Source organism: Mizuhopecten yessoensis, unplaced genomic scaffold (assembly GCF_002113885.1).
Source record: "Mizuhopecten yessoensis strain PY_sf001 unplaced genomic scaffold, ASM211388v2 scaffold11101, whole genome shotgun sequence".
Classification (NCBI taxonomy): Eukaryota; Metazoa; Mollusca; class Bivalvia; order Pectinida; family Pectinidae; genus Mizuhopecten; species Mizuhopecten yessoensis.
In genome coordinates, this window is record NW_018408880.1 from 670,747 (window position 1) to 698,234 (window position 27,488).

The 27,488-nt window shown below is 37.6% G+C and overlaps 1 protein-coding gene and 1 long non-coding RNA gene across 3 annotated transcripts; one reads left to right on the forward strand and one right to left on the reverse strand.

The window, feature by feature from the left end:
• Positions 1 to 5,135: 5,135 nt before the first annotated feature.
• On the reverse strand, positions 5,136 to 27,157 carry LOC110465828 (solute carrier family 13 member 5-like). Of its 2 annotated transcripts, none has more exons than XM_021521936.1 (12): positions 26,848 to 27,157; positions 22,192 to 22,341; positions 16,134 to 16,249; positions 15,107 to 15,355; positions 13,747 to 13,878; positions 13,188 to 13,271; positions 10,871 to 10,981; positions 10,501 to 10,604; positions 9,553 to 9,689; positions 8,733 to 8,894; positions 6,877 to 7,014; positions 5,136 to 5,881 (listed from the first exon to the last, which is right to left on the reverse strand). In XM_021521936.1, exons 1-12 carry the CDS (start codon positions 26,989 to 26,991, stop codon positions 5,684 to 5,686), a joined length of 1,725 nt encoding a protein of 574 aa, XP_021377611.1. In that variant the 5' UTR covers positions 26,992 to 27,157; the 3' UTR covers positions 5,136 to 5,683. The 2 variants fall into 2 exon arrangements, with proteins under 2 accessions (XP_021377611.1, XP_021377610.1); XM_021521935.1 differs by having other exon boundaries at positions 9,553 to 9,695.
• LOC110465833 lies at positions 19,502 to 21,162 on the forward strand. The gene is made up of 3 exons (XR_002464671.1): positions 19,502 to 19,638; positions 20,139 to 20,431; positions 21,016 to 21,162. It is a non-coding gene; the product is annotated as an uncharacterized LOC110465833 (long non-coding RNA).
• Positions 27,158 to 27,488: the final 331 nt, after the last annotated feature.

Genomic DNA, 27,488 nt, shown 5'->3' on the forward strand with positions numbered 1-27,488 from the left:
TTTAATGTTTTGTAAATTTGTGTTTTAAAAAAGACAATTCTCAAGATGAACCTAAAACTTCCAATATCATCTAATAATATCAACATAATGAATATGTTGTATGTATGATGTATGGTTGAAGAGGTGTGTACATGTATTAACCTGCATTATCGTCAGTTGATGTACATTTTACACATTCAAAAAATCACACATGAAACTTAATGCTTATAAAGGTCGTAATTTTTTCCGTTTTTATGTTACATCTGTGTTGATGAGAAAGCTTTTAGAATAAAGTGCTGTTGTTAATAGTTTAATCCTACTACGATATTGATATCCCCACATATCAACTTGATCTATTTTACAATAATTATGAAACAAGTTTGTGGAATTATATTATTATTATTACATTACAGGATGCATGGTAGTACACAGGTGGTCTTTAAATGTAGGAGACAACTGAGTAACAATAGACTCATTACCTGTCCATGTCCGATCAGGGAATCAAACCCTGGCAGTCTTGGTAAAAGAAAAGTGCGCTATCCAGAAGCGGGGGCCCGGTAGGTGACCCTATACATTTTCATGTCTGATCGGGGGATCAAACCTGCCATGGATCGGGTGGAAGGTGAGGGGTAGGGGGTGAGGGGTGAGGGGTGAGGAAGGGGGTTAGGTTACCCCATACATTTTCATGTCTGATCAGGGGATCAAACCTGCTATGGATCGGGTTGAAGGTGAGAGGTAGGGGTAGGGGGTGAGGGGTGAGGAAGGGGGTTAGGTTACCCCATACATTTTCATGTCTGATCAGGGGATCAAACCTGCTATGGATCGGGTGGAAGGTGAGGGGTAGGGGGTGGGGGGTGAGGAAGGGGGTTAGGTTACCCCATACATTTTCATGTCCGAATCAGGGAAACAAAATCTTGGCCGTCTTGGTCACAGACGAGTGCATTATCCAGCAGGGGTCTTAATGTGGGAGGAAACAGGAGTGCCCGTAGAAATTCCACATGGTCGGGTAGTTGACTCCATACATTTTCACGTCCGATTAAGGAATCAAACCCCCATGGCTGTCTTGGTGAAAGGAGAGTGTGCTATCCACTGCACCACCTGACCACTTAATTATTGTTTGTAATTGTAAGATGTTTGCTATAAACAAACGTTTTTTCCAACATCTTTATTAATTGTTTTAGCAACAGGGTTTGTCAATTATTGTATTTTATTTTAGGATAGTGCAATAGATGTTTTATTGATTTACTTAATATTATTTACTATTTTTATTATCATTTTTTATTTTTCTTAGATGGTTACTATCTTTGATGTGTTTTTATGTACACAGCTATGTGTCTTGTGTACACAGCTATATTTGAAATGATTAAGACAGTTTATGTAATACTGTAATACTGCTTTTGTCTGTAATTTAAGGATTCTCTTGCCACTACCAAAAACTGTAACTACATGAAGTATTGGAAACTATTTAAATCATTACTGAGAAGAAAAATCATATCTTACAGGACTTGATTGAGAAATAATAGGCCTAGGTTGAAATAAACAAAATACAATCAACAGTAGTGTTTTCAGTGTCGGTGAGACAGGACTGGGATTCGAACCAGGGTCCTTAGACTATTATTCTATCACTCTGACTGATCCTGGCCCAATAGTTCTACAGTGACATTCAAACAGAAGTTAAAGGGAGATAACTGTATATAGGAATAATCACAGTACGCAGTGTCACTACACTGGGATCCTTATTATGATGATTTTACACCAGATTCTGTTTCAATTTGTATTTATAAAAGAAATCTGAGAATTTTTCAATTTTTTAGCTCACCTGCACGAAGGGCAAGTGAGCTTATGTCATGGTGCGGCATCAGTCGGTCAATTTTTCTTTTAAACAAGCTCTTCTGAAGAACGAACAGGCATAGAGCCATAAAATTTGACTGAAAGCTCCGTTGGTAGTATAGGAGCCTGACAAAGTTTAAGAACGAAAATGACCTTGACCTACTTTCAAGGTCACAGGGGTCAGGTATGTCAAACTCTTCAAATGACTTCTTCTGAAGAACTGAAAGGTATAGAATCTTTATATTTGGCTGGTGGCTTCCTGGGATAGAGCCTGACAAAGTTAGAGAATGAAAATGACTTTGACCTATTTTCAAGGACACAGCGGTCAAAAATGTCAAACGCTTCAAACAACTTCTTCTGAAGAACTAACACAAATATGTCAAATTCTTTAAATGACTTCTTCTGAAGAACTAAAAGGTATAAAACCTTAATATTTGGCTGTTGGTTTCCTGAGATAGAGCCCCACAAAGTTTGAGAATGAAAATGACCTTGACTTTCTATCAAGGTCACAGGTGTCAAATATGTCAAAAACATCCAACTGCATAAAATTATAATATTTGGCTGGTGGCTTCCTGGGATAGAGCTCACCAAAGTTTGCAAATGAAAATGACCTCAACCTACTTTAAAGGTCACAGAGGTCAACAACATTTCAAAGGATTTGTTCTGAAAAACCAAAAGGAGTGGATTCATAAGATTTGGCTGATAGCCTCTTGGGATAGAGCCAACAAAGTTTGAGAAGGAAAATGACATTGACCTATACTTATAAGGTCACAGGGAAAAATATGTCAAACAACTTCTGAAGAAGAACCAAAAAGCATAGAATCTTAAAATAATATTTGGCAGGTAGTTTCAACAGATGGAGCCGACAAAGTTTGCGAGGGAAATATTTGTAGTGCAATATAATATTTAATGAGAATATTTTGCTATGACTGCTTAAATATTCAGGTGATCCATACAGGCCATCTGGGCCTCTTGTTTTTAGCAAGATAGCCTCTGGCAAACTAAAATTTAAACCTCAAGACAAGATTTAATTAGTCTTCTGTGAATTGGAAACAAGTTTAAGATCATTTTTATCACATGATAATACTATAAACAGCTATACAAGTTGTCTCGGGTCGTTTTTTAAACCTTAAGTTTTCACTTCATGGCGTCCTTTTCTGAGATGTCATGATACATTCTTGGAGCTGGTTTAGTCATTTCAATAATATTTTATGACATCACAATGTAATGTGTGGGTGGGGGCATCCATACAACCACTGACCATATCGCCCGATGTTACTGAACTAATGTGCTCCTCACAGGGTAATACTGCATCATGAGAAAAGCTCTCTCTCTCTCTCTCTCTCTCTCTCTCTCTTTCTCTCTCTCATTCCTATGTGTTTATGACATAACTGTCCAGGGTAAAAAAGGGGTCTGAGAAATTTCTATCTTGCACCCCATCTCACTTGTGTAATGTCACAAAGGGATTTTCAGTTTTTGACCTAATTCTGGTGATTGGAATGAGAGAAAAATGTCTTTCCTGCCATGATGTATAGGATAAGGAGATTCCACCGACACTTGGTTAGTATGGGGATTTCGACAAAATTGAAAACCACTTCGGAGGAACTACCCAAATGTACACCATAGGGCATGAAAGAGTATTATAGTCACATTTTACATGTTTATACAACCAAAATACAATTATGACATTGGTGTACTCACTGAATTAATTACTTGGTAGACATATAATATCAATTTGCATTTATCTTCTGTTCAGGAATTTGCTGTTAAATGGTGCTTTATCTATTGTTTCCTCAAAAAACATGATAGTTATTTGTTAAATAGTCTCCTGTGTTGTATCATATCTCATACTTAACATGTCTTTACTCTTTATTGTAAAGACGTGGTGCAGACTATTAAACATATTCCGAAATAATGTGCTATTCTATCAATGAAAAGAATGCCACTGTCACTATTAAATGTTTGTTTAAGGATCCCTGTCTTACTACAGTATGACATGTTTGTATAAGGATCCCTGTCCCACTACAGTATGAAATGTTTGTTTAAGGATCCCTGTCTCACTACAGTATGACATGTTTGTTTAAGGATCCCTGTCCCACTACAGAATGACATGTTTGTTTAAGGATCCCTGTCCCACTACCGTATGACATGTTTGTTTAAGGATCCCTGCCCCACTACAGTATGAAAAGTTAGTTCAATGATCCCTGTCCCACTACAGTTTGACATGTTTGTTTAAGGATCCCTGTCCCACTACCGTATGACATGTTTGTTTAAGGATCCCTGCCCCACTACAGTATGACATGTTTGTTTAATGATCCCTGTCCCACTACAGTATGACATGTTTGTTAAAGGATCCCTGTCCCACTACAGTATGGAATGTTTGTTAAAGGATCCCTGTCCCACTAGAGTATGGAATGTTTGTTAAAGGATCCCTGTCCCACTACAGTATGACATGTTTGTTTAAGGATACCTGTCCCACTACAGTATGACATGTTTGTTTAAGGATACCTGTCCCACTACAGTATGACATGTTTGTTTAAGGATACCTGTCCCACTACAGTATGACATGTTTGTTTAAGGATCACTGACCCACTACAGTATGACATGTTTGTTTAAGGATCCCTGCCCCACTATAGTATGAAAAGTTAGTTTAAGGTTCCCTGTCCCACTACAGTATGACATGTTTGTTTAAGGATCCCTGTCCCACTACAGTATGACATGTTTGTTTAAGGATCCCTACCCCACTACAGTATGACATGTTTGTTCAATGATCCCTGTCTCACTACAGTATGACATGTTTGTTTAAGGATCCCTGTCCCACTACAGTATGACATGTTTGTTTAAGGATCCCTGTCCCACTACAGTATGACATGTTTGTTTAAGGATCCCTGTCCCACTACAGTATGAAATGTTAGTTTAAGGATCCCTGTCCCACTACAGTATGACATGTTTTTTTAAGGATCCCTGTCCCACTATAGTATGAAATGTTAGTTTAAGGATCCCTGTCCCACTACAGTATGAAAAGTTAGTTTAAGGATCCCTGTCTCACTACAGTATGAAGAGTCTTTTTAATGATCCCTGTTTAAATGAAGGTAAAACACAAAATAGATCCTTTGAAGTTTTTCGCTCTCTTGGGTTGAGGAACCAAGGTTTGCTTATCCCATAGAGTTTGTCGTATATTTGTCTGTCCATTAACAATTTATTGAAACCCCTTCTATTTTGAAAATTGTATCTAAAGTTGGGCATAAAAATAGCCAGTTGGGTGATACAGGCCCTCTGATCCTCTTGTTTATTACATACAGTGACCTCACGTTCATTTTGTTTTCGATATAACAGTAGTGTGTCAGATTTCTACTTTTGATCAGTTAGCTTAGGTGGTTACACGGACTGTATACTTGTGATTGAGGGTCCATAGTTGGAATGCCAGTCTGACCCTGGAGTCGCAACTATACTCTCATAATATGTTTTTGATCTTTTTTTTATTTCATCTTTTGACTTTTTTGGTCATGAATTAAGTATTATCAAATATGGTTTTGGCTTCAGAAATGATTCATTAGTTCTATTTTGATGCAGGTAAAACGTCTCCAAATCATTTGACAAGTTTTTGGCAGTGGTACAAGGATCCTTTCGGTGGAAATTGTGACGCTTAATCAAATTAAACCACGGGAGCGAGCATAGTATTTGTGCCATTTGTTTTGGTCTTAATCACAACAGCAATTGGTCTTGTTAACTTCTGTGTAGAATGACACAAATGCATTATCTACCTTGTTATTTGTTACAAGGTTGGAGGGTTTTGAGATCAAGTATCGAAGAAGTTTTAGACCTTTATGTACATAATAATAAACAGTATATAATCGTATAATCTTAGTATACTTTAAACAGTGGTGGTCAATTTTGCAAATGTCTGATTGATCAAATAATTCGACTGTGTCCCTGGACAAGATGATAACATTGTGGAATTGACGAAAATGGCGGGTAGGCTGCCCAGATCAAATATGGCGGCTCCCCATGTGTTTATAGCGGCAGTCAATACCATGACAGCCAAAACATTCATCACGCATCCTGACAGCGCCTGACAAAGAGAGAAAAAACAACTGAAATATTAACAGAACCTACCACTTCTGCAAAAGTAGACAGACAAAAATGTCGATCTGATAGCGAGGCTTTGCCGAGTGATGAACCTCAACAAATCTTATCCAAATGAATGTAATTTCTGTGGCTCCATCACGTAATTACACTAAGTGACTTTCCTAACGTAACAAGTACTCCCAAGTAATTAGTCTATTAGTAAATCCGATAAAAGGTGCCCTCATCATTTGCACGTGAAACGTGCGACAATTCTGAAGACTCGATATTATTGCGATAAACATGTGTGTGCTGTAAAAGTTTTCGCATTGTGCAAATGTCCTCGTTTTGGAGTTGAGTCAATTAGCGCGATAATATTCAAACGCGAATATTTATTTACAGATAATCATGCAGAACATTTGTTGAGGGCGAAAATGTGCACACTGAGATGAGATTAAAAGGTCACAACACGAACATTTCAACACACAAATAGTTCTACTTTTACAGCAGATACGCTATTTAAAGTGACGACAATCCCTTTGTCAAATTAACCGGACGTATGAGTTTCTTAATGTTCCAAGCAAGAACCGGAAAGCACCTGTGACGTGCGGGAAAACTCTACTTTTATCACAAGTTAGATATATACTTATTCCTCAATACATGCAATACTTAATACTTTGAATATCGATAAAACAATTCAGGGTGTTGATACAGAGTCCAGTAACTCAACACATTGTAATAACGAAATAACGTCAATTATAGTTGGTTTCGTTAACGAAAACGACATAAAACAAACCAACTCGAAAAGGGTCATGATTACAGTTTCTGGTTTGCACATCATGACACTATGTTTCATTTATGTTACAGTAACATTGCTCACACTTTTGTATGGCGATGCCTTTAACAGGACAGTATTGATCCACCCCAGTGTTTCTTATTAATTTTTAATGCAACAGATACTATAAAAAGTTTATATTTCGTTCAAATACTCATTTGCTTTACCATGTCCGGAATGGTCAAATATCCCGTGGAGAACACGATAGCGTTTGGGGGTGTGGCAACCGGCAGCATGAAGGCAAAAGAGCACGCTAAGGCCGTGGATATCATCAGGTAGAGGGGATGTATACCTGTCGTGATGGCCTAGAAAGAACAAAAATACGACGTGGATAAAAAGAGAGATTTTTTGTTTGTTTGTTTGATTTTGTTTAACGTCCTATTAACAGCTAAGGTCATTTAAGGACGGCCTCCCCTGTGTGCAAGATGCATGCGTGTAGTGTATGTGTGTGTATTTTGGGAGGCTGCGATATGTTCGTGTTTGTCTCCTTGTGATAGCGCGGAACTGATGCCGACTTTATAGTGCTACCCCACTGAAACATACTGAGACACCCAGCTGGACGCCCCACCCGGTCACATTATACTGACAACGGGCGAACCAGTCGTCCCACTCCTAACTTGCTGAGCGTTAAGCAGGAGTAGAAACTACCATTGTTAAAGACTTTGGTATGTCTCGGCCAGGGGACAGAACCCAAAGCCTTCCTCACAGGGGCGAACGCTCAACAAATGGCCAAAAGTGAGGCATTGTCAAGGGAGACATTAGGAAGAAGAAAGTTATTTAGAAAGGAGAGAAGAGATAAGGTCCCAAATTTAGTCGCCTCTTACGATCATGCAATTGGGGGCAGCAGGTACAATTCTTATGCCCTACCTGCAGGGTTCTAAAAAAGAGAGAGGATACGTGCATACGTTAATTAGGAGGCACGGTAGTCTATAGTTGTAGGACGCTGGGCTCGTGACCGAAGGGTGGCGGGTTCGAGTCACGGCACGGCACTGTGTTGTATCTTTGAGCTAGACACTTTACTCCGCTTGTTCCAGTCTACTCAGCTGTAAATGAGTTCGTGGTAAGGCAGTGCTAAAATGGTAAAATGCTAGCTGTGAGCGCCGAAATGGCAGCACCGGCTGTATGCTCCCCAGGGAGTTGAGAAAGATATTGGCTGGTTGCAAAGGCCCTATAACCACTGATAATAATTTGTGAACCGCTTTGCGACGACCTACGAACTAGGTTGTGATAAAGTGGTATATCAGAACCTCGAATCATTATTATTAATAAAGGAAGTGAGGAAGCACGCCTGCGGTGATGACAACAAAACCTGTATCACTGAAAGGTGATCAAGGTGCTCACATTTTTTGCGTTCAGTAGATTAGAGAGAGAATATCCACACGCGAATATTAATTGAACTATCATATGTAAAATACATGAATTTCCTGACCAGTTTCAACGCGAAAATACCCAAACCGCGACCGGTTTAAACAGTAGTTTACAACGCAAACATTTCCGCACGCGAAAATGTTTACTTCTACAGCTTCAACAACTCTCCAGTGGTGGGAGAAGCTAACAAAGTGAAGTAAAAAATAACATTAGGGTCCAGCTGTTCAAAAGGTGATTAGCTTAATCAGTGATTAGAGCAAATTTTAATTTTTGTATATCTTTAACACACAACCACTGAGTTAGTTACAACTTTCCAGATATAAAATATTTAGTAGAGTGAATTTACATGCACAATGGTGAGATTTTACTTTGTATATCGACAAAATTATTAAAGGTTGACAAAATGTCGTTAAACTGTGATAAAGCTAATCACCTTTTGGACAACTGGGCCCAGATCTTAGATACAACTATTTATACACAACAGACTATCTGTAATAGTGTTTTGGAGAGAGGGATTCCGTCCTAGGACGAGTACCGGAGAAGTTGTATAATTTGTTTGTTAACAAAAGCTTCACACAATGGCGTGCAATACTTTAAAGTGCAAGGCAAACATTCATTATATATACGAAATTACCGTCGGCAAAATATTACCTACCAGTTCAAACACGATTGGCATGAGGAGGGAGGCAGTAGCCGTGTTACTGGTGATCTCGGTAGCGCCCGCCACCGTCAGACATAAGATAAGGTTCATCACCCAGGGGTCAAGAGATCTTAATACGCCGAGTTCACACCCAACCAATCGTGACAGCCCCGAACTCTGTTGAAGAGGAAACCATCGCAGTTATTGAATATGTTATGTCATTATTCCAGTACAGAAAAAAAAAATCAGAAGCATTGCCAGACAAAAAAGATAGTTGAGAAATATAAACATATAGAGTGGAATAGTTCAGAGATATTTACAAACGGAGAATAATAGCTCAGAGATATTTACATACAGAGTATAGTAGTTCAAAGATATTTACATAGAGAGTATATAGTAATTAAGATATATTTACATACAGGGAAAAAAAGTTCAGAGATATTTACATACAGAGAACAATAGACCAGAGATATTTACATACGCAATGGAATAATTCTGAGATATATACATGTACATTACAAAGAAGAATATTTCAGAATTACTTACATATAGAGTGGAATAGTTCAGAGATATTAACATACAGAGTCGAATAGTTAAGAGATATTTACATATGGAATGAAATAGTTAAGATACTTTCATACTGAAAAGAATAATTCAGAGATAATTGCATGAAGAGAAGAATAGTTCAATGACAATGACAAACAGAGAAACTTACAAAGAGGAATAATTCAGGGAAGATTAACATAGAGAGAAGAATAATTCGTGGGGAATTCCGCCCAAGTAGTACAAAGGACATCCAGCATTGACTTTGACATTGAATACGGCTTTCACTTACTGTACAGGCGTCGCCAAGAGCGAACCCACCACCTAGAAGGACTAACACACCCCAGGCCACCTTTTTCTCTGCAACCTTCCATGTCAGGATGGGTTTGTACGCAGGACGGTTTTGTTCCTCTTCCTCGGTTTGTACATCTGCAACTTTAACGAAAAGCTCACAGCTTTATAAACTCTCCTGTTATAATCAGATATAGAGTTTCATCAACGCTGAGGCGACTACCCAATATCTAGGCCTCGATCCCGCGACCCAGTGGTAAAGGGCTTGTGGTAGCAGAATATCAGATGCTGAATATTGAACAGATTCAGATCTAAGCTGTAAAGCGCTTTAGAGTGGCTTATGTTAGCTAGATAGGGCGCTATATCACATGATGTATATAATCAGTATTATTATTGACGGTGGATTATCATATTTATCTAACTCATGTTAGTTTATTTTCAAATTGTATATATAAAGACACAAGGTTTACCGAGTGTCTTTTACAATTTGAAAATAAACTAAGGAGAGTATAAACGAAAGCATTAGTACAATGAGAGGGGTTTACCTTTCAGATAATATTTGTTATGTATTCAGAATAAAGACATGTTTGTGGTCAAAACATATTTCTCATTTATTATTCATATTAGCTGATGAATCCCATTCTGAACATTGATTTTGGTTTGTTTATGTTTTACGTCCTATTACAACCAATGGTCATTTAAGGACGTGCCAGGTTTTGGTGGTGGAGGAAAGACGGAGTTTCCGGAGAAAACCGCCGACCTACGGCCGGTACCTGGCTACTGCCCCACGTAGGTCTTGAACCCACGACCCAGTGGTGGAGGGCTAGTGGTAGCAGCATGTCAGACGCCTTAAAACTTCGGCCGAATACTGAACATATCATATTTAACACAAGGCTTTTGAAGAATATGTTTCTTGCCCATCTTAATGAAGTTTTAATGACGAACGTACCCGAGTAACGGCTCCAACAGAATATTTTGGGTACCTCTGAAGGCAACACAAAGAGCAGTGTTGCTACCAAGATGGCGGCAGTGGAATCACGCACCGTACTCTTCCTGTATATAAAAGGCATACACTAACTGTCAAGTAGCTGTTATATTATATATAAAAAAATAAATCCTTGTATTTTGGGCCTTGGTAAGTGTTTGTCCATAAATACAGTGTACTTATACAACAAGTGTATTCGACTTTAACAATTTACCCAGCATTTATTTTTTAATAGTTTTGACAACGTGTTGAATTCGAAATACTGTTGAAACAAAGATACCTATCTTAAACAATAAATATGATGATGCAGTGAATGGTTCTTTTCCTAACGTACCCGTCAGCATCTAAGAACCCGTTGCCCCACCCACCAACATCTGGCAGGTCCCGGAACACCCACAGCAACGCCAGTATAGACAGCAATACTAATACGACCACCTCTCCGAACCTGTAACGAGATAGGTCTTAATTTTAATATCAATATGTATTTCAATGTTGTTTTTTCAGTAGTATGATGTAGCAAGTATCTATCAGACAAATAAACACATTAAAGGGTCTTATTTATAGACAATCATGAAACAAGGTATTTCAACTGATATTAATCATTCTTGTTGGCCAGAATGAAGCGCACAAATTGTCAAAATGTGGTAGGAAACCAGAGTACACAGAGAAACCTGAGAATCCAGAGAAACCAGAGTACCCAGAGAAACCAGAGTATCCAGAGAAATCAGAGTACCCAGAGAAACCAGAGTACCCAGAGAAACCAGGGAAACCAGAGTACCAAGAGAAACCAGAGAAACTAGAGTACCCAGAGTACCCAGAGAAACCAGAGTATCCAGAGAAACCAGAGTACCCAGAGTACCCAGAGAAACCAGAGTATCCAGAGAAACCAGAGTACCCAGAGTACCCAGAGAAACCAGAGTACCCAGAGTACCCAGAGTACCCAGAGAAGTCAGAGTACCCAGAGAAACCAGAGTACCCAGAGAAACCAGAGTATCCAGAGAAACCAGAGTACCCAGAGTACCCAGAGAAACCAGAGTATCCAGAGAAACCAGAGTACCCACAGAAACCAGAGTATCCAGAGAAATCAGAGTACCCAGAGTAACCAGAGTAACCAGAGTACCCAGAGTACCCAGAGAAGCCAGAGTACCCAGAGAAGCCAGAGTACCCAGAGAAACAAGAGTACCCATAGAAACCAGAGTACCAAGAGTAACCAGAGTAACCAGAGAAATCAGAGTAACCAGAGAAATCAGAGTACCCAGAGTAACCAGAGTACCCAGAGTAACCAATGAAATCAGAGTACCCAGAGTACCCAGAGTAACCAGAGTAACCAGAGAAATTAGAGTACCCAGAGTAACCAGAGTAACCAGAGAAATCAGAGTACCCAGAGTACCCAGGGTACCCAGAGTACCCCGAGTACCCAGAGTAGCCCTAGTGGACGGACAGTTGACCACCACACATATTACTTTCCACGTCCGAGCGGGATATTGAACCTCGGACGCCTTGGTGAAAGGAGAGTGGGCTATCAGCTTGGCCATCTGACACACCCATGTTGAGCAACAAACACAGAAGATCTACGATTTGCTCCTCATTTTTATGACATGGCGTTACTTGCTGGTTTACTTTAGAAAAAAATCAAGCAAGCAATACATTCCGTAAAATGTCCTATGAAAACCCCACCTCATTTCGGGTACCCTCACATCATATATTGTACAACGATTTGTTTATAGTGTTGGAAATATTCACAAGCACATCAGGTCGGAAAACATACATCTATCGTTAGGAAGCAAATTGAGCATGATATAGTTTGAATAATATATGGAAGTAAATCTCATGAAACGCCCACTTTGATGTAACAGCCAAGGTTTCGAAATCAATGATTCCAGGTGATTCAATGATGACAGTACATAGCCATAAGAATTTCTCAGTATTATGTATTATCACACCATGTTTTCAAGGTTTGTCGTGAGAATTTCTTTCTCATTGTGAGCACGTAGATAAAATCAAGTGGTAACCACAGGTTGGCTCAAACCATGCAGACATCATATACTTTGATTGTTATAACTGGTCATAACAGTTTGAGCAAACTTTGTAAAATTATTTGCTCAAATATTATGAGCTGATTTTGTTTAACAGATAATATGTATCGTAATACAAATCGTATCGTAAGCATTATATCGCAATATGCATCGTGATACGTATCGTATCGGAAGCATTGTATCGCAATATGCATCATGATACGTACCGTATCGTAAGAATCGTTCTGCGATATGTATCGTGATACATATAGTATTGGAAGCATTGTATCGCAATATGCATCGTGATACGTATCGTATCGTAAGAATCGTACCGCAATACGTATCGAATCATGATGTATGTGTAACGTTTCAGCCCTATCTCAAACAATGAAATCTGAATATTTTTTCTGCATAAACAAGCGACTATTTAATGTAAATACCATTCGAACTTTTGCCAATTACTTCAAGAAAATGCTTGTTGGATTCGGATGAAGATTGATAATTCCTGTTTACCTGTTTTTTGTCAATAGTGTTGTATAATAATGTGTATTAATAATTTTAAACAATGTTTTGAAAACAAATATTGCAAGCTGGAACCATATAGTGCTTTAAGGGGAGATAAGTTGAACTGCTTACCTAATAGCTCCTAGTTTCTTATATTCCTGTCGGACAGCAGATTCTATAGCATTTTTTCTGCCTTCATCAACTGATTTGCAGCAACTGAAATGAAGAACAATTGATTTCGATTACTGTTACTAATTTCGAAAAGATATACATGTATGACGTTTGTCTTACGAAACGTGATGTAAATTATTGTAGAATATCACGCTTAAAGAAAATCTGTTACTGTTCAAAGCAATCATTACAAATGTTAATTCATAACAGATTCAAAATATTTGAAAAGTAAAATTTGTGTGAAGGGACCATCCTTGGAAGGTCCAAAACTTGGTCTTTTAATATATAGGTCACTGTTGGCAGCGTTGTAAAGGTTAATTTAACAACGAAATTATTACACTGAGAGAACATTTAATCGGGGTTCTCAACACAGGTGGTCTCTTAATGTAGTTGATGTCTTGATATAGGATGGACCACAAAACGCGGTCTTTTAAAACAGGTTATCTCTCTTGAATGTGGTCGCCTCAGCAGGTATGCCTATAGTTTGAATGATACCGAACATGGTATTCCCTTCACGTACCCACATCTCAGGAAGACGATCTGGAGCCAGAACCATGTGAGGAACAACATGATGAGTGACAAAGGAAACGCAAACGCCATCCAGTTGGCGTACGTTATTCCGGAGTCTGCAGCTCCAACCTTCTGAAACTGTCTACGGTAAAAATATATTGATAATGCTTTGCTTTAACAACTTGTTTTTAATATTCTTTTGATAGTATATAGTGACGCAATTAAAACTCTGATGCAATATTTGTGGTACATAAATCTCATTATCGATTGTTCCATTGATCATATTATTTACAGTAATGGTCATCAATGACATACACGAAGTATATATCCGAAATGTATAAGACGCAGGTTGACAAAGACCTTGGGCAAGTTCCATTGTCGCCATCAGGATCTTGCTTTGTGTGTGATATGAAGGTCGATGTTGTTTTATTATGTTCATTAGAGGGCCTTGTAGTTTGATTGCCACTACGCGAGTTATCGATGCGAGGATGTGGCATAACTTAGATTGGACTTAGAGTAACATGGCAAATGCCAGCAATATTTTGTGAGACACATATACGAATATATGTCTTTGAAGACATATATAGAATCCGTATGATGTTTCGTTTTCTGATTGGTCAGCAAACGTGGCGGCATTGGCCTCGGATTGATTGACACAAGTATGGTGTACCCCAAGGTGTTTCCAACGGTACCTCTCTGTCTCCTTTTGGTTTTGCTCAAACTGAGTATGTAAATGTATGCCAAGGTGATTCGAACAGTCCCTCTCCCTTTTTTGTTTTGCTCAAAGATGCAAACGGTCCCTATCTATGTCTTATTGGTTTTGCTTAAACTTAGTCCATATAAATGTACGCCAAGGTTATTCCAGAAGTCCGTTTCTGTCGTTTTGGTTTTGTTCAAACTTAGTATGTAAGTGTATGCCAAGGTGATTCGAACAGTCCCTCTCCCTTTTTTTGTTGTGCTCAAAGATTCAAACGGTCCCTATCAAACTAAGTCCATATAAGTGTACGCCAAGGTGATTCCAGCAGTCCGTCTCTGTCTTTTTGGCTTTGCTAGAACTCAGTATGTTTACGCCAAGGTGATTCCAGCAGTCCGTCTCTGCCGTTTTGGCTTTGCTAGAACTACATTGTAAGTATGTCTACGCGAAGGTGATTCCAGCGGTCTGTCTTTGTCTTCTTTGTTTCGCTCAACCAAACTTAGTATGTCACCGTACACCAATATTAATACAAATGTCCCCTTTTAGGTCTTTTTGGTTCACTAACTTGTAATTAAGCATGTAAACAGAAAGGGTGATGAATCTGCAATTGTTTTACACTATAAATATTGATATCCTAATATATTTACCCGCCATTCTGCTATCACTCCCAACTTACTTCTCTGCTTGGCCATGAAGCACCAGATTCGGCGGGGTTCCAGTTAGAGTGGCAATACCGCCTACATTGGCTGCATATGCAACGCTGAGCGTCAATCCCTTACTGAGTCTCTGGTTCTCCTTCAGCGACATATGTGCGGCTGTTTGTTCCGATACGGCAGTCAGAATGGGAAGCATCATGGCGGTCGCCGCTGTATTACTGATCCACATAGACAGGACCCACGTAGGGAGCATAAGACCAAACATCAACCTAGCAGGAGAGAAGATTCTTATTGGAATTTAAACGAGTTGGAAATACATTAGACACTCTAGTTCTGGCGTGAAATGTTTTGTGATTTGGTTCCAATATTTGAATTGTCACTTCACAGGTTAAGAAGAAGATTAAAGATCCCCGCACCACTGTCACAAAATGTACTGTAGTGATGTATTAGAAACTATTTCTGTTATGTCTCACGTTATATTCTTGCTTAAGTTTAAATATTTATACAAACACATTAAAATGCTTCATCTCTTGAAAATACCGCATCGGTATTTCAATGTCGTAAAATACCAAAGGGTAGAGGATTACCGAGTACATAAAACAGTTAAATATTTCACCGTGTAAAAACTCGCGAGCCGACGTCCTTTTCCACAAATTCCCGCGAATTCTACACAGTGCAAATATTCATTTCGTGACCAAAACGCGAAAATAATTTTGCACTAATTCGAAGCTGCATACAGTATATGGATTATAAGACTCTTGCATGTCAAAAGGTGTAGGCGTCAATGTCCCAAAACAATCGTATTCCGTCTTTTCGTATTGCAGAGTTATCTGCTCTTGTGAGCAGGTATTGATTGTTACGTCATTTGTTTGTGAGAGTAACGTAATATATTTAGAAGAAAACGACGTAATTTTCTCACACAAACTAATAACGTAACAATCAATACCTGCTCACAAGAGCAGATAACTCTGCACTACGAAAAGACGGAATACCCTTTTCTCGACCTGAACATTTCTTCAACAGAGGAAAGATTTTTAAATCACTCACGTGTTGGAACGTGATCCTAACTTCATTGTTATCCCCATTGCAATACGTCTGTGAATGTTGACCTCCTCCATAGCAACGCCAATAAGCAGTCCCCCTAGAAACAGCATACTGGTGTCCTTGAAACAAAACATAGTATACTAGTGTAACATGACAACATGCATGCAATATATTATGCTCAAATTAAATATTAGTTGCATTTACCACAGACCATGGCAATGGCCGTACTCACTTGATGTGCACAAACATGTCAAACCGTATTTAATTTGAGGTAGCTACAAACAGACCAAATAACAGTGCCTTAAGGATCCCCGTACCACTGCCAAAAACTGTTAATTCATAAAGGAAATATTTTGTTCGGTATAACTATAACATTTATAATCATTTCTGAAAAGAAAATGATACCTTTTTTATGTAAATAACAAATATATATATATATAAAATACATAAATCGTTCTCTATTCAGTGTTTTGAGTGTAATAAAGTTGCAAGATTCGAACCATGATACTACTCAGATTCGAAAATGGTCTCTTTAACTAACTGGACAACCTGGCACGGACGTCCTTTGGCCCAAATCCGCTACAGTTATATCCAAAACGAAATTAAGGGGAGGTAGCTGTATATGCGGAAATCATCTAGTGTTTTGACTGTTTAGTTGAAACATATTTTATTGCCAAGCAAATGGAATGGGCACAAGTTATTAAATTTATATTAAGCCCTTTTCCATTTCGATTAAATGTTTCTTTCGAGTTCATTTATCGCCGACTTGACCCCGTATATAATAGAAAATGCATTGCACACAAAATTGTATAACCCCCAAAAAATGTAAAGGTTTCTAAGCTTTCCATTAAACATCAATATTTTCGTTATTTCATAGACTTTTTATGCGAATCTATAAACCACATGTTAATCAATTGTGTGCGAGACGAAATTATAAATGTTGAAGATGGGTAATCGTTTAATAACAAAGATAGTGAAATGGATCATTATTCGTAGATACTTAAGGTGAACTGTTACCCAACACTGACGACATACAGATGATCCCTTTCCACGTTTTCCATATAAGGCTTCCTTCTCATATCATTAAATTACCGGATCAAGGATGTTAAACCTTTCGCTTCAATCGGGATCCGTCGGCACTTTCCGTAAACGAGAAAAGATTCGTTTACGGAAAGTGCCGACGGTTTCCAATTGCTTTATATTCGTATATTGTATAAGCTTAAATGTTGAGTATTCAAAAAAAAAAAATATGCATTCCGTTTGCTCTGTACATTATATGAGTCAAGTAGCGATTGGAGAATCAAAAACGCAGTGGGAACCCTAAAATGCTTTATCAGTTAGAACTGCCGAAAGAAGGACGGGCGAGCGTTCGAGTGAACGGAAAAGCGCCATATCAGAATGTGTGTTCTTCTATTTTTAATACGTGCTAAGTACAATGAAATCAACTTCCAACGGAACAAATATAAATGTGGTGGAGATTACCATTTGAACAACCCAACTCTTATGGGATCTTGTGAAGAAATTCACGTTACTGGCGACCAGGTCAAAGGGGGATAACTGCAAATATATATTTGTGAAACTCAAATGTGCTGCTGTTTTAATTTCAATTTGCACTTGGGTTCGATGGGACACTGCGCAAGACCTGTGTCGTTTGTTCAGATTTCAACTCCTAATAGAACAATATTTCAGGAATAACATATTTGATCCCGGCTACATCGCAGAATTTCATGTACTCTATTTTCGTTGTGTCTTCAATTTCTGACGGAAACACATACCGTGGGCCCGTATTTATGGAACCGTTCAAATGCTCAAGCATGTATTTTGTGCTCATGCCTAATTTCTTGTTCCGGTTATAGATTAATAAAAACAAACTATTTTTGTCAATGATTTGGAAACAAAGTTGAAGGCCGTATACTATTTCCGAATTTTTTCATTTTATTTCTGATCGTTTGGCATGATTTAATTGGGTTACAGGAAAACTGGTTTGAGCACATAGTCCATGCTTGACCATGAGAACAGTTTCATGAATACGGATTCAAGTGTGGCTTGTGCCGTGTTCGAATTTTAGTGGTAGTCTAAGGTAAACATATCCTGTCGCTATTAGTCCCGAATTCGACTCCTGACTAGAATCACTCACTGCCGCTTGTCCAGGGTTCGACTCATACAACAGAAGACATTTTTGTACCATACACATTGTCACCGACGTGTAACCGCTTGCACGTTTTAGGAAAAAGACAATAGCATGACGTCATGATCGGTAAAATAGAGATACCCACTTGTGACGTCACAAACCTGTTGCTAAGCTGCGTAGCAATTTGGCGAAGGCGGAGATGATCAGTCTCTCCCCTGATATTTACTTATTTTGTTTAAATCTTCGATTACCACAATGAATATCAAGTTATTCTTGATTTTTGTGGTAATGATGTGCGCCATGTGCCAAGGGCCTGCTGTATATCGCGACCTTACGTGGTAAGTTTGGACCAGACAAGGGTAGGACGAGATCTTAGATGTTATTCTTTGACTTGACATTACGAAAAGACCTAACGGCGCTCAAATAAATGTCAATATATGTTGACATTGAATGTTTGGAAATAGTAAATCTTAAGTTTGTAATTTTACCTCTGTAGCGTGGAGCCCGAGCCAGGATATGCCAAAAGATTGGTTTACTATTTCAATATTGACATTGAATGTTTGGAAATAGTAAATCTTAAAATGGTAGTTTTATCTCTGTAGCGTGGAGCCCGAGCCAGGATATGCCAAAAGATTGTTTTACCTTTTCAACGCTGGAGAAATTGAGAAAGTCTGTCCAACAGTTGCCGATCTGACATCGGTAAGGATTACATATTTGTTATTTTAATGACTGTTATGAAAACGTCAGCGCATTGTTTTTACTAATAATTAAGTAAGATCATGTTTGAGATGATGCTTATCTGGTTCTTCGTCTCACAAAGTTATTACACCTATTAATGATTATGCGGATCAAAGAACTAAACTCTACCGCGAATTAAATGAGTTCATTCCACTTAATTTGCAGCTAATACTATACTATACTATACTATACTATAATAATGAATTGTTCTATCAAGAAAACATCCTAATAGCCAAACAGACGCAGCAATTTATTCTAGATACTAACAGATTTTGAGTATATTTTTTTGTACTCCTCCATGTTTATCAACTAAATCTCTCTCTCTCAACTCCCATTGTATATAATTTACAATAAAATATGTTTAAAAAGATATAGCTGTGTGTATTTCGCAATATTTATCACCCGGCGGATATGCTATAATTGCGTCAAGTTGGCACAAACACATTGAATGATTGTATTATAGTACAATTTCCAGAAAACAACTATGATCTGATTATTTTTAGCGAATTGGGAATGAGATATTCTGTAATCTTCTGTGTGTGCTTCTAACTCTGCTGTTGGGCTATGCGCCGTCGATCGGAAAAGTAGTCGAAGAGAAATGGTCAGCCGCCGTGTCAATGTTCCAAGAATGGAGAGCTCGTAAGTAACTAGCAAAAGTTAAAAATTGAAGAAAGCAGCATTTTTCAGTTCTAGTGTTCTGTCTACCTTTTGATTAAAGAGTTTTCAAAAGTTAATGTACCTTTCTATGAACCTAGTGTTGTAAAACTACCTTAACGCGCCACCTTCCGGATGGTACACGTTTGCTAGCTTGGAAACCATTTGGTATCATGTATACTTGTGTTCTCAGACCAATTTTTTTTTATTAAATATTATTGCGAATTATTTGGTAACGTTCAGTGTAATTGTGAAATTAACAGGCTTTAATTTTGATAATCTTTGAAGTACGGGTACCAATTTCTAGCAGCCTTGTAATTGGTTAGACTTGGATGTCTGGAAACAGTCAGAAAGCTAACCAAATTTCAGTCCACGATTCCGTTCTGATAAAATCTCAGGATGCAATGGAAGTAATGTTTTGTGTGTCGAAATCGAAAACCTTGGATTTTGGAAATTTGTATTAACAAAAATATCTGTTTATGCAGGTCATTCCATCTGTCGTCACTGTGGTACTTCGCCATGTCAGGTCAAAATGAGATCCTTGTGGAAGCCCACCGGATCTCGTAAGAAAGACAAGGCGAATTTCGCAAAAAGGTCAAACGCCATGATGTTGTTTTACTATGGACTAGAGTTGTCCGTGTTACTGACCAAGGAGCTGCCATGAAATGACCTGCACTTGGAGAGGAAGTTCGTCCAGCATTTTGAGGAGGAGCATATGGTATTGTTCCCAGTGTGCATTCAGCGTCAGATCAAGTACTGGTACCCTGTCCCTCGCTAGGTATGTACTCTGCCTCTCAACAGGTACTGTATGTCTCTTGCTAAGTTGGTACTATATCTCTCCCTATGTAATTTGTCCCTCGCCAGGAATACTGTCACTCACTAGCTCTGATGTCCCTTGCTAGGTAGGTACTATTTCTCTCTAGGTACTCTGTTCCTTGCTAGCTTGGTGCTATGTCCCTCGCTAGGAACACTGTCACTCACTAGGTGCTATGTCCTTTGCTAGGTAGGTGTACTCTTCCTCTCTGTAGGTACTATGTCCCTCACTCGGTTGGTACTATATCCCTCCTCTCTAGGTAAAATGTCCTTGCTAGGTTGGTATTATGTTCCTCACTAGGTACTCATTCCTCACTATAGGTAGGTTACCTCTTCTTTGCTAGGTACGTTCCTCCCCAAAATAAAAACACAAGGATATATTTTTTTTATTTTGATTTATTAATTTAGAGCAATTATTTGAAATTAATTTCCCTTTATGTCCATACTACAATACATGACAACATTTTGTTTTGCATTGGAGAACGGACAGATTGTGTAACAAGTTAACATGAAATTTTGTAATTTATTTTACTATTTATTTCGTTGCAGAGTCGTTGCGTCGTTCAAATGGGTGGGATGTGGATGGCAGTCGGAGCTGGAATAGAAGTGTGAGGATTGACGTCACAGCCTCGATTTGGCTGTCTTTGGGTTTTTTGTCACGATTAGTTCCAAAAGGAATGTTTTTTGACCAGTGGTTCGGTGTAATTGTATTGCTTCTTATATTAATTAAAATATCCAGGTGAAGCTTTGTGAATGCAGATTGTTAGTGAGCCTATAAAGAACTTTTGAACAGTGTTATTGACCAGCAGTGGTCCAATTTATCAATTTTCGTTTTTTATTAGATTGGTCAGTTACAAACATGTTTCGTTTGAAATACCAACATGCAAAGTTCTGTCAATTTTGTACTGGTCAGTTTTGCTTTTGTGTACTTTGTGTAGTAACAATTATGCAATCAATAAAATATCTTCAAATTGATTTTCGTGTTCATATTATATTTTTGTAACCGTCATTGAAAAACATGTCATAGATTCGTAAAAACGTATGAAATGTCATACATTGAAGTGAGACCGAACTTCAATGAAACCGTTCTCATGCTCAAGCATTAGTTTGTTGCTCAAACTAACTTTCTTACTCGCTTAAACAATGTGACACGCTCAAAATTGTCAAATGAAAGAGAGGTGTCATCAGCAAAAAGTTTTGATATACTTTCTATATTGTCTGTTATGTCATTAATATATAGTATAAACAGCAACGGGCCAAGAACTGAGCCCTAAAGTACTCCTTCATTTGTTATCTGAACAGAAGATCTACTTCTTCCAATAAAAACTTATTGAAATATATTAGTAACATAATTAATGAAACAGTCCAATAACTTTGCCGATATTTCACAGCTAGCCAGTTTCATATCCAGCCCCCTATGCCTCACCCGATCAAACGCCTTCGGAAATATCACAAAAAATTAGACACGTTGGCTGCACATAGTATGATATATTTCTATAAGCTGGAGAATGACCTGGTTGAGAACCTGACTGACACTTACAAATGAGAGAATTATCTAAAATAAAGTTATGTAAATATTTAGCGACTAGTATTTCGAAAAGTTTACCCATAGTACTTTTATGCAATAGGTCTATAATTGGAGGAATATTGTTTATCTCCTTTTTCTGCAGTATGGCAGATATCATGTAGTGCAATGAAGGATTCACCTTACCAGACAGTACTCACATTAAAGTAGTTTCCACAGACCACCTTTCCGGGCTGGACAGTCAGTAAGGGCAGGAGAAACATCGGCATCATGGCTGTGGCAGTGATAGGTAACGCCTCCGTCAACCACAGGATCGCCATGGAAACCATGACGTAAGCACATCTTGACTCCTGAAAAATAATAATGAATTTCGTTTTAGTACATTGTTTCAAATTCTTATTATTATTCCACAGTAATATTTTTATAAATATCTTCAAAACTAGGAAAAATAATAACACTGCAACAAGTTTTATCACAAAGAAATGGTTCTCTTCAAGGGTGTTTTTTCAACTTTGATTTTTTCTTCCTTGTATAATTGAATATACTGCAACACATTTTTTATAACCTAGAGTTGTTACTTCCCTTGTTAATTGAATCATCGATCATTTTGCTGTGATGCGTTTATGTGATAGAAACTAGTTAAGTGTAGGGTTAGCAGTTTGTGTGTGTCGGCCCCGACTTTGATCCCTGTGCTGTGCTACACCGCTAACATGAGATTAGTTCATGGATCGTTGAAAAGAAGCCGCGTCGAATGTAAGTTCATGTGTTTGTTTTCGCACATTCAATTACCTACCCCTAACCTCCGTTCGAAGCACAGGTTGGCCAAACACTTCTGTTGAACCTGAGGTTCAATCGGTTAGAGCTTTAATATATCGATCTGAAGTCCTGAGTTCGAATTCCGGTCAGGCCCCGATGATTTTGTTTTCACATTTGGAACACTGTTGTTGATTACATTGCTTAAATTTCGTTTTCATTTCATCTTAATTATTTCTCATAAAACCCCCGCAAGATAGGATTTTCTTTTCAATGTTATTTATCAAAGCTTTAGTCATGCTTGAAACGAAACACTTCTCCACACTTAGTTACAGTTTTTGACAGTGGTAGGGACCTTTTGGCTCCCTGTACCATTGAACATTGATTATCATAACCTCCCCTTAATTTCGTGATATAACCATAGCACTATTGGACCTGTTTACGTGCGTTGATCATGCCATTCAGTTAGTATAACTATATGACGTCGAGAGCTCTATCCCGCCTGTTACAATCAGAACACTGTTGTTGATATTTTGATTTCATCTTCATTTTATATTCATAAATAGTCCCGGAAGGTACAATTTTCTTTTTAAATTAACTGATCTAAGCTTAAGGCATGTCAGAAACAAATTAATATGTATATTTTCATATTTCGACAGTGACACGAGACTCCTTAAGGTAGTGTTGTTGTAAATATTTCGCAATGCCAGTAACATTTGGTTCGTAATTCTTTACTTAACGTCATTTATGCCTACAGATATCTGAATACTGTTGGCTTGGATTTGAAATATACAATGTGAGTGTCTGTTTAGGAACGCCCAGAAAGTTTGATACGTAGAACGCATTTTTAAAACAATTGATCAACATTTACACATAAAATTGTTTCTCATGTCCATGGTCGTTTTTGTTTTAAATTTTGCGGACAACTACACTAGCGTAGTCTTCTTATTTTCGCCCGGTTTCTTTGACTCTCCAGTATGAGTATCACAGTACGGAATGTGTACATATGTACCAAGTTACTAACTGTAGTAAATATTGAGGGAAACTATTAACCGTGTTGGCATACGTGTAATAAAAACAAAATCAAAAATGGCAGTTATGTTAACCGAATGGACATGTTAATGTGATGTCTATGATCAGATTTTCAAAAGTACCAAGGGTCTTGTCAGTGTAACGACTTTCTTGGGATTTCTTACTTTCTATTTCTGCTAAATATTTTCATGGAACATAGACGTGTCTGCGTGTACCTGCTGAATCACCATTGTGGTTTGAAGGACATTCTTTACTGGTGGGCCGGTAGAAGGTTGTATAAGTCAGTGTTAATCAATGGTGTTGTAGGAAGCGGAAAATGTGACTACTCATCAACTAACATAAATACAATTCTTGTCTTACATGTAGTAGCTGGCGGAAATAATCGCGCTTGTGCCAATTGTTGAAAAGGCCAATGGCACTTTTATACAACTAAAAAAGTTGAAGACTAAAATATATCTAGGTCAATATTTGAATAAAATTCGACTGACTTGCTTATTTAAACTCGGAGTGACTTTTATTCACTGACAATTTTTTATGATAATTTTTTACCATATCATCCATTTGGTATTTTAATTAAATCAGCTAAGCTTATTCATCTCAGTATAACTTTTAGTCATTAAAATTTGTTTTATATTCTTAACTTACCATTTCTTATTCGTATTAAATTTGCCTAGCTTATTCATAAAAATCTTAATTCGTACTCAAAATCAATAAAACTGACACAAAATATGACCAATGGAAATATTACAAAGAGACCTCTGAAAAGTAAAAAGTAAAAAGGTAATAAGTCTAGGTATTCCGGAAGGGTAAGCGTCTTCTGTCCTTAGTAAAATTCAAGTAATGACACGACCCCACATTAAGAACTCGGTTCTTCGTTAGTATTAACAAACACACATGGCAAACAAATGAGCATACTCAAAAACGTTCATATCACACAAAAAGAAATAGTTTATTTCCCTATGATATTTTGATGTCGACCAACAAACCTGAGTACACAAAATTTACGAAAATACGAAAAAGTGGCTTCGAATAAGATGTTATTGATGTTCCCATCTTTACATGTGGGCATTTTCACAAAATTATCGAGCTTTTTTCCGTTTAATACCATAATTAAAAACATAATGAGAAAACATTCGTAAAGCGCGTCAGACTCCGTCGAACTCAAGCAAACATTGTGACGCCAGTCATTGAATACGATCATGAGTACTATAGAGGAGGACGGGGGCAACATTAGTCCATATGTGTAGGTACATTCTGTTTTAAAATAAACTAGTGAAACTATTCCCAGGCATATCAAATAATTATAGAGGTCATTATTGCCAATTGCTAATGTCAGATCTATTATCTAACCAATCGCCAAAGGTAAAGCTTAGTCGCACATCCACAAGCAAAGTGATAAACCAGTGCAGTGTATGTGTACACGTAAACACGTGAACACGACACCGACAAATGGGCCTTGTATTGTTAGTTCTTGCTGTGTAAGACACAATAATATTTGGGTTATTCATATGTAAGAAGGTATCTACAATGTACTTGATTATGTTAGCAATAAATACGTGTCAGGTTTTGCCATGTTGTTACCGTTCTGACAATTAGTATCTTCCTGATAGACAAAACAAAACACGCTAATATACAGCATACATGATATACAGCTTTAATAATATACAGCATTTAATATAGCGCCCTTTCTAACTAACATAAGCCACTCTAAAGCAATTTACAGTACATAGATATACAATTAATACAATTAGCATATACATTATTCAATACAATTTTGACCAATTCGCAGGAGCTGCCTTACCAGGCGCTAACTATTAGTCCTATGCCACCTGGCTAATATCTCCCTATGTATGAATGCCTGCGTGTGTGCTGGGGATTTATTATTTAACGCTACTAGACCATCAGAAAAACTAACGGCGTAGCAACATTACAGATTTATTTTTACTATAAAATTGAATTTGCAGAAATTAGGTTTTTGTTTGTTTCAGTTTTACTGGTTTGAATGTTCACATCTTTTGCAAATGGTATTTTGTCTCAGTTAGCGAATTAATAAAGTGTTACTTTAAAAGCATCTATTGACCAAATAATAATCGTACTAGTTTACATAAGTTTGCGATATATTGGCGTAATCGTACAAATAATATATAATTTTAATTTATTTTTTGAAATAAAAGGAAATGTTTTATCAAGTTATATTTTGTTGGAGAGACCCATTCGTGTAAATCAATCCAGGTCCCTGTTTGTTTATATACTCGTGTTAAAAATGAACCAATGTTTACAAACATCGCTTGCTTTATCATTTAGAAAGATTTTAATATTTGCGATTCATAGCTTTTCTTCTGTTTGTTATTTACCACAATTTGTAAAATGATATGAGTAATTCTTCAGGTCCAATACAATATTTAACCCGACAAAGGTGTATAAATGACAGATATTTGCGATTCATAGCTTTTCTTCTGTTTGTTATTTACCACAATTCGTAAAATGATATGAGTAATTCTTCAGGTCCAATACAATACTTAACCCGACAAAATTGTATAAATGACAGTTTAAGTAAGATTGTATCAAATTGCAAGCTGCCTGGCGACATATTAAAATGATATTTATTTACGAAATAAATTGTATAAAAGGTGTTTTACTCATTGTTAAAGGAGTTCTTGTTGACAGTTCTCGTTTGAAATACCAATCGCGCTTCCCATGTGACAAAAAAATAACACAATAGGATTTTTTTCATGCCAATGCAATAAATGTGATATATAATTGTCAAAGATATAATATCAACGGAAAATCGAATATAATAGGAGATCCTTACAATATTGACTGGATTTGAATTACTTAAAATGGTACATAAGGCAAGGCCATAGTTCCAAAAGTGAAGACAATATAATTTAATGCTGTCAAATTTTCAGAGTTTCGACAATTTGACAACCTGATATTGTCTACACTGTTGGAGATACTTCCTTGCCCCTGTAGAAAAACGCGTTCTGTGCACATAAAAACAAAATCAACGAAAGTAAAATATATGATGTTATTGTGAAGTTTAGATACATGAGCTATGTAGTGTAACTTACCAGAGACCCATTGAAGAGGAATCCTATAGGCGCCAGGAAAGCAATGAAAATAAAGACAATACTACGGATGGCCCATACACTTTTTAGAAAAGTAACAACTGAGCCAGCCATGTTGAATGTTGTCGCTGACTCGACGACGCACATATGTTTACACTAACACACGTGTTCACCTGAACTTGACCTCAATATGCCTAACACCAGTGCTGGCTCCTTTGTTTACGATCAGGGGTCACAAGCAAGGTTATGATATCTCACATACCATCTCCCACTATTCGAGGTCACATCAAGAGATCTATTTAAAACTTTTTGTTTTACCAGCGCATGTGTGTGAAGTTGTAATCGAGACGTTTCTAGCTGCCTGCAGTGCAGAAATTTAGGTCAGTGTGACGATGTTGATGAATCCACTCCCAGAACATTGTTGCTCACTGCAGACGCTTAAACATGTGAACAGTAAAATATTAATTTAGTTAAAGCACGTTCATTGCAAAAATATGACGTTGAACAGATTTGTTCCAACCCATCAACGTCTTTTAATACAGATTTACAGCTAAATAACAATTCTTAAAACTTACTATGAAGCTGTAAGAACTTAATCAATATAGTCGTTGTGCTTAATCCCTTTGATATGATAAACGCAACAT